The 7,367-nt window shown below is 30.9% G+C and overlaps 1 protein-coding gene across 2 annotated transcripts; it reads right to left on the reverse strand.

The window, feature by feature from the left end:
- Positions 1 to 2,963: 2,963 nt before the first annotated feature.
- On the reverse strand, positions 2,964 to 6,863 carry LOC149264393 (GDSL esterase/lipase 7-like). 2 transcript variants are annotated; one of them, XM_089428049.1, is made up of 5 exons: positions 6,315 to 6,861; positions 5,881 to 6,005; positions 5,532 to 5,762; positions 3,897 to 4,155; positions 2,964 to 3,673 (listed from the first exon to the last, which is right to left on the reverse strand). In XM_089428049.1, exons 1-5 carry the CDS (start codon positions 6,601 to 6,603, stop codon positions 3,375 to 3,377), a joined length of 1,203 nt encoding a protein of 400 aa, XP_089284175.1. In that variant the 5' UTR covers positions 6,604 to 6,861; the 3' UTR covers positions 2,964 to 3,374. The 2 variants fall into 2 exon arrangements, with proteins under 2 accessions (XP_089284175.1, XP_089284177.1); XM_089428051.1 differs by lacking the exon at positions 3,897 to 4,155 and having other exon boundaries at positions 3,604 to 3,673; positions 6,315 to 6,863.
- Between the last annotated feature and the right edge of the window lie 504 nt (positions 6,864 to 7,367).

A 7,367-nucleotide genomic window follows, 5' to 3' on the forward strand; every position in this document is an offset into this window, starting at 1 on the left:
ACATGACCAATAAGGGGAAGGAAATTTCATTGAAATGTAAACTCCAAGAGTTGACAAATTAACTAAGGAGTTGGTTAATGATAAGAAGTGATTGAAGAAAGTTTATGGATTCCTGGATTTTATTGCACACTTACAACACTGAAGATCCAAGGATCCAATATATGCTACAAAATTGGAAATGCAAGCTCCAACATGGTCAAGGTACAAAGTTTAGTTTTTTCTTTCTAAAAAAGATCTTTAAATCCTAATGGAGAAGCCCATATCGGATGTGATGTTTGACCCAAGAGGAATTAATGGTGTTTGGAGCCTCTTATTAAGAAATGATTCACATAAAGACATTCTAAAATTAATATAAATAGTACAACCAATGACTTTGATAAATTGTATTGTACTTCCTTTTAAAGATCCCGTGGGAGACTTTATTTTTTGGAAGCTAGTGTGCAAACTTTCAACCTAGTAAGAAATCAAATGGAAGATAAGCAATGGTAAGGAGATACCTTTGGTGTTGGACCCATGAATCGAACTAAGTGTGGTTCATCCCTTCTAAAATTACATCTAAACCATTCTACATTAGAAAAACTATATGTTTCTAGGTAATGTGTATGAAAGGAGGCATAGACAAATTGGTTATTGTGTAGGATGAAAGTGGAAGATTTGGGTTTTCCTAAGGATTTAACGAATGAGTGGAAATACTACAAGACAATTTAATAAGAACAATGGTTATGTTAAGGCATATACATGACAACATGAAGTGGGTAGAAAACCCTACATTAGGGAATACTTGGTTGAACTGGGATACACATTTTCTTTTCATCATGTGAATCCTCTTGTCATATTGGATCTTAACTTGATATAACCTCCAAATATGTAGGAAATAACGTCATAACATGTACCCATTATGTCAATAACATCAAAAAGAATGTAACCACCTAATCCTCTATCACCATTTCACTAGGAAGGTCTTATGTGTAGTTAGAAGTCTTAAGATTAGGATTGTAACATGGAGATGATAAACTTTAGAAGAGGAATTGATTATTTTCTTAATAATAAATCAACAACATATGAACCCACTCACCTCTCATGTGATGCAACCAAATTAACAGAAATGATGAATTTTTTAAAGATTGACTCAAATCTCTTCATTAAAGTACGTATAAACTCAAATATGCCATGCCCAAGGAGGTAAAAGATTTAAAGGTAAAGGTAGGCTAAGTAGTAAAATATGTGAGATCAATTACCAATTGCTTGTAGATTTTTATGGTGCTTTAGAAGGAAATCCTCCAAAGTGTGGGGTTGGAGGTGTGCTAGTCATGAGAAGAGTTCACTTCATATCATTTCAATTCGGCATTCGTGTTGGAATGAAAAATCAAATTAGAATGGAGGCATTAAACATCTTTATTTCTTTAGCAATGGAGCACAATGTAAAATAGGTGTAGAGTTATGGAGAAACTAAGATTATATATGGTTGTCTCAATGCACTCGACAATCTTGAAATATTATCTCGAGGAAGGTAGTTTTCAATCCCAAAAAGAATGTGCTTTTTTTGCCAACATTTAGATCGAGGCATTAAAGATGGTCTTTTCTTTGGCATGGAATACAATGTAAAATAGCTACAAGATTATGTGAACTCTAAAAAAAATTATGAATAGATGTTTCAATGCATTCATAAATATCATCTCAAAATAAGTATTTTTCAATCCCTCTCCTAAAAAAATGCTCTTTCCTTGACAATATTTCATTCACCAATAATTAAAAAAACAATACGCAAATAAATAAGTTAACAAAACTGCAATAAAAGATATCCCTCAAAAAAAATGAAAAAAAAAAAAAATAATTTTCTATTTGTTATCATTAATATAATCCACCTTCTCCATTATAATGATTTGCTTACTTCTTAAAATGTCTCTGTAAATCAAATAAATAATTAATTTTAAACTGGATAAATAGTTTACTTTTAAAAATATCTCCTAAAAAATTACCATACAAACTGATATTTTAAAATTTATAATTTAACATAATTTTTATTTAAAAAATTATAATGTTTATAAAATATTATATTAAATACTTAAACAGTAATATTAAAAAAACTAAACAAAAAAACTTTACAGCACATAAGTTCGACAACCCTCATTAAAAAATGATTATGTCCTTTAAATTAATTCAACAACCTTTATTAAAAAATGAGTATACCCTCATTTAAAATTATGAGCCGCATTATAAAAACATAAGCATTGGCGCGTGAATGAATAATGAGTACATCGCATATAAAAAACATAAAACATTGGGTGGGTGAAGGAATGACTGATGGATGTATATTGGTGTAATTTAAGTTATAATACTTAAATTTTAAGATTTTAGGTGTTTGAGGGTTTTTATGGTGTTGAATTTATTTTTATTATAAAAATAATTTAAATATTTATATGGTAAGATTTTTTTGAAATTTTTTTTTATAAATTTAAATATTTTTAGTTTAGTAAATTTATTGTTTGTTTAAATTATTTTTTTTTAAATAAAATGATATTTTAATTTCCACTAAATTGATTAAAAATAATTTATGAAAACAAAATTAAAAATAAAAATCTATGAAACCAAATAAAAAAGAAAAAACAAATGATACAATCTCATTCAAATTCCAAGAAACTTGAGCATTAAGAGATTCGCCAAAAAGGTAACATGTCCGCACCAAATCAATATTAGTCTAAAAATTATGTTTTTTTTTTTGAAAGTTATGGAAATTTTGGTCATACTTTGAAGAATTTTTGTAAATCTAAGTACAAGTCGTCAAAATTCATAACTAATATTAGTCTAAAAATTATGTTTTTTTGCTTTGAAAGTTATGGAAATTCTGGCCATATTTTGAAGAATTTTTGTAAATCTAAGTAAAAGTAATCAAAATTCATAATTTTAGTGATGACAGTGGTAAACGATTTCAACACCATCAAAAACATTATTCAAACACTACATCTACAAAATATTTTGAAATTTTTTTGCCTGGATTCCAACCAGATAACAACCATAGCTCTTCCACAATCAGAAACACGAAAGTTCCACAATACAAAAAAGCCCTGTTGCCTGCACTGCCCCGACTCTTCCCGGTAAACCCTGACAACTACTCTGCATTTGTGAAAAATGAAAATTTGCACCAGTAAACATCACAGATATACCTATACAACTGGATTGTTGATTGATATCTTTGGACGTGCTCGACTAATGAATAATTTAGGGTAAATCTATTCGTTATTCTGCGGTTGTGAAAAAATGAAAATTTGCACCAGTGAACATCACAGATATATACAGCTGGGTGTTGATGGATATCTTTGGACATGCTCGATTAATGAATAATTTAGGGTATAATCTATTCCGTAAACAAAGGATCAAAGGGGGATGAATAATTTAGGGTATAATCTATTCGGTAAACAAAGGATCAAAGGGGAAGGGGTGGGCTTTGTGTACTGGATCAAGCCTCTGAGATTCATGGGAAAAACGAAGGAAGAATCCCCGCCCAAAACCTCCTCTGCAATCATCCACTGTACTCTCTCAGTGGGATGAAATCTGTCCCAATAAACATATTCCTTGGGATCCTTGCAGATTAAGCACCCTGGATCCAATCCACAGCCTACACGGCCATTGTATGGACCATCTCCACAGCACGCCGAAACCGTATCACTAAAACCTGCATACCCATTCATATATCATCAGTGCATCATAAACATATGTAAAAAAAAGTTTCAGAGAAGATAATTCTGGGGCAAATTTAAACAGTTAAATATTCGTTACGATTTTTTTTTTTTTGAAAAATAACATTATCAAGCTATGCAGTGTAATTCATTGTCAAAAATATCCTCCGGAATCCCTAAAACTATTTTATATATTCATTGTTTTCCAGTGATAATTACCTAATGCCTTTCCATTGTTAATTAGGTTGAGCATGAAATCGTAGTTATTCACATAGATGAAAACTCCTCCCTCGAGATTTTGGTTGAGATGAAAAACAATTTTCTGCAGTCCAGAATTGAATTGCTGAAACAATGCATTGACAATCGGATCGCATTCGCCTTTCCACCTGCTCAGCCCTAAAAATCTGATCCCAGGACTGCATCCCAGCGGTGAAATGCCAAACACAACGAATTTCCTGCCCCCAGTCTGGTACAGCCTCTGTAATAGTAACAATCACAAACATCCAGATAGATATTGTCACTAAAACATCAAAATCAACCTTTACTATAAAACATCAAAATCAACCTTTACTATTAAATTGTGCAGGAGTAAGGTTTAGTTCAATCAATGTTGTCAGATACAGTTGGATGTCAGCATCAATATCAACATTAGAGTTTAACCAATGTTGTCGGACACAGTTAGATGTCATGAGGTATCACAGGTGTCCACACCAGTGGAAACAATGAAATTTCTGTGGTGAAATCAATTAACAGGGAAGCAAGAAATTTGTTGAGGTGAAATCAATAGAAGATATGAGATATGGTTTAACACAGAGGGATGTCATGAGATGTCACAGTTGGATGTCATGAGCTGTCACTAGTGGAAATGAAATTTTAAAGATATGAGATGTGGTTTAATTAGTTTTTTAATTGGGTAAAATGATTTTTGGTTATCTTTTAATGTTTTATAGTTTAAATTGTATTTTTGAATACAGAAATGGATTTAGTATTTTGAAATTTTTAAGGTAAAATTATATTTGATATCAAAATGATTTTCTGTTTTTTTATGATTTGATGATCTGAATTTTGTAAGATCTTGATGTTGTATCATTTAAATTGTATTTTTGAATACAGAAATAAATTCAAAATCTTGATGTTGTATCATTTAAATTGTATTTTTAAATACAAAAATAAATTCAATATCTAAAAAAACTGGACACTTAAATTATGTAAATTCAGTAATTTAAATTACAATTTCTAAATTTACTGTACTAATAAATCGCCAGCCTCAACCAATTCTGGGAAAAAAAACATACTAATATGCTTATAAATTTATTAAAAATACTATCCATTAATATGTCTTTGATTTCTGAGATGATTTTCTGTTTTTTATAATCCAATGATATGATTTTTTTGTGAAATCTTAAATATGGTATCATTTAAATTGTATTTTTTGATTACAGAAATAGATTAATATCTTATAAACCTAGACACTTAAATTATATAAATTCAACATTTAAATTACAATTGTTTCAATTTCGAAATTTCCTGAGCTAATAAATCGCTTAACCTCAACAAATTCTGGAATAAGGCATACTCATATGCTTATAAATTTATTAAAAATGCTATCCATAATATGTCTTAGAATTCACATAAAATCTCCCCATTTCTTTTTTCAATTTCTAAATTCTCTGAGCTAATAAATGGCCTAACCTCAACAAATTCTGGAATAAGGCGTACTCATATGCTTATAAATTTATTAAAAATGCTATCCATAATATGTCTTAGAATTCACATAAAATCTCCCCAAAAAAAATTGGTATTGATACTTCCCAGCAAATAGTTTTTATAAACAGGGCCTGCATTAATACTTACCAGCAAATAGTTTTCATAAGCTTTTAATAGTGACTCCACAAACAGTTGAGGGCCAACGGTCGCCTGCAGAGACTCGTTCACCATGTAATTCCCCACAATATCGTTGGCTCCAACGTTGATTGCAAGAACAGCATTAGACAGAAAATATTTTGCGGAATAACCAGAATCATTCCGCAGCATATGAAAGAAATTTCTGAACTCCTTCACTTGGCGCTCAAAGGGAATAACGTTCTGAAGAAAAGTTTATCAAGACTTCAGATAATCAGAAAAGATCATCCTAAACAGGCAAGAAAAGGCATATACTGCGATCTTTAAAGAAAACTCAATGTCAAAATGAATGAATTGTTACCAGGTGTTGAAGAGTGGAATCAAGCAAACCACTTCCAGCAGAAGCAAAATTAGCACCATGAGAGATATCCAAATACCCTTTAGGTTGAAACCAGGGAGCAGGAAAGGGTAACCCTAAACCAGAGGCTGCGAATCCAAGATCATAATATTAATTTCAGAGAAGAGGGATTTGCGAGAAGAGTAATTTTGTTCTTCCATATACAGATTACTCGCATCTAATTTTTTTAGTCAAATTGATCGCAAAAACTGAGATATGAGTAATCCAGAAAAATATTAAATTTATATATGAGAAAACATAAAATATACAGGTAGCCATGTCAGTGCCAGAATGTTGCTGAGCTATCTATTTTCTTTAACAAAAATACCAGATAATCTATTTTCTTTAACAAAAATACCAGATAATGAAGAAGCAACCAGATTGATCATGGAACTCACCTATGAAATCGAAAAGTGTTCGGCCATCAGAGAACCGACCAGTGGGTTTCTGGAAGAAAGATTGGCCATACGGAGCAAAGTCAGCCCGAGCCTCGATACTCGCATTCACAAAATTATTATTCCCGGCATCTGCTAATGAGTCTCCAAACACAAACAGAGCAGAGGCCTTGGGATGGAGATCATTATAGGGATCATACCAGTCTCTGGAAGATTGAAGGCCTGCTTTCAAAATCAAAGCTGCCACACAGAAGATCAAAATCTTGATGAATCTCCCTGCATTCCAAGCCATTATTCACAGAGAGGATTTACGAATGAGAATGATTGAATCTTGATTTCTTCTTTCTCTTGTGTGTTGAGGCCCAGTTCTTTCTTTGACAGATGCCAACAACTACTCACCGCCATTTTTGACTAGGAAGGCCGAGGGGAATTGAAAGTATGCATCAATCTTTCTTTTTTAACACAGTTAAGATGCAAATTCTCTATACTGCTTTTAGTTTTCACTGCGATGAAAGACCGAATGGCAACGCAGAGCACCAATTTTTTCTACTCATCAAATTGCGGAGTCAATGTCGTGGCGTACACGTTTTTGACTTTGAGGCCAACGGTTTTTTCATTTCAATCATTTCGTATCATGTGGCGGATAAGTCTCGCCACAAATGGTGATGTTCTAGAAGCTCAATAAAGTGAACATCGTTTCTATCATAACCAGTGAACATCACTATATCATAAAAATAAATAAATCATAATATTAAAAATAAATAAATAAATCAATCATAGTCTGTTTTAAATTATTATCATTATTTCATAATAAGGAAAATTTATGAGAATAAATATAGGGTAGCGAATATCACTGTCTCATAATTAAAAAAATATTTGTTTTTTGTTTTTGTTTTATATATATATATATATATAAAAAATGAAAAAAAAAAAATTACCATTCATTTAGCTTTTATTTATATATATTTATATATTTTCAATTTTATTTATATATATTTATATATTTTAAATATTTTGAAAATAAAAAAAAATATTACTATTTATTTAGCTTCTTTT

Source organism: Pinus tabuliformis, chromosome 6 (genome assembly GCF_031772625.1).
Source record: "Pinus tabuliformis cultivar Carrire ecotype Pingquan chromosome 6, CPIR1, whole genome shotgun sequence".
NCBI lineage: Eukaryota > Viridiplantae > Streptophyta > Pinopsida > Pinales > Pinaceae > Pinus > Pinus tabuliformis.

Excerpts from the sequence above, each read along its gene's own strand:
- LOC149264393 (XM_089428049.1), bottom strand. The coding sequence starts at position 6,603 with ATGGCTTGGAATGCAGGGAGATTCATCAAGATTTTGATCTTCTGTGTG. Across the intron at positions 4,156-5,531 it reads CTTATGAAAACTATTTGCTG|AGGCTGTACCAGACTGGGGG; the intron begins GTAAGTATTAAT and ends TTACTATTACAG. Across the intron at positions 3,674-3,896 it reads TAACAATGGAAAGGCATTAG|GTTTTAGTGATACGGTTTCG; the intron begins GTAATTATCACT and ends ATGGGTATGCAG.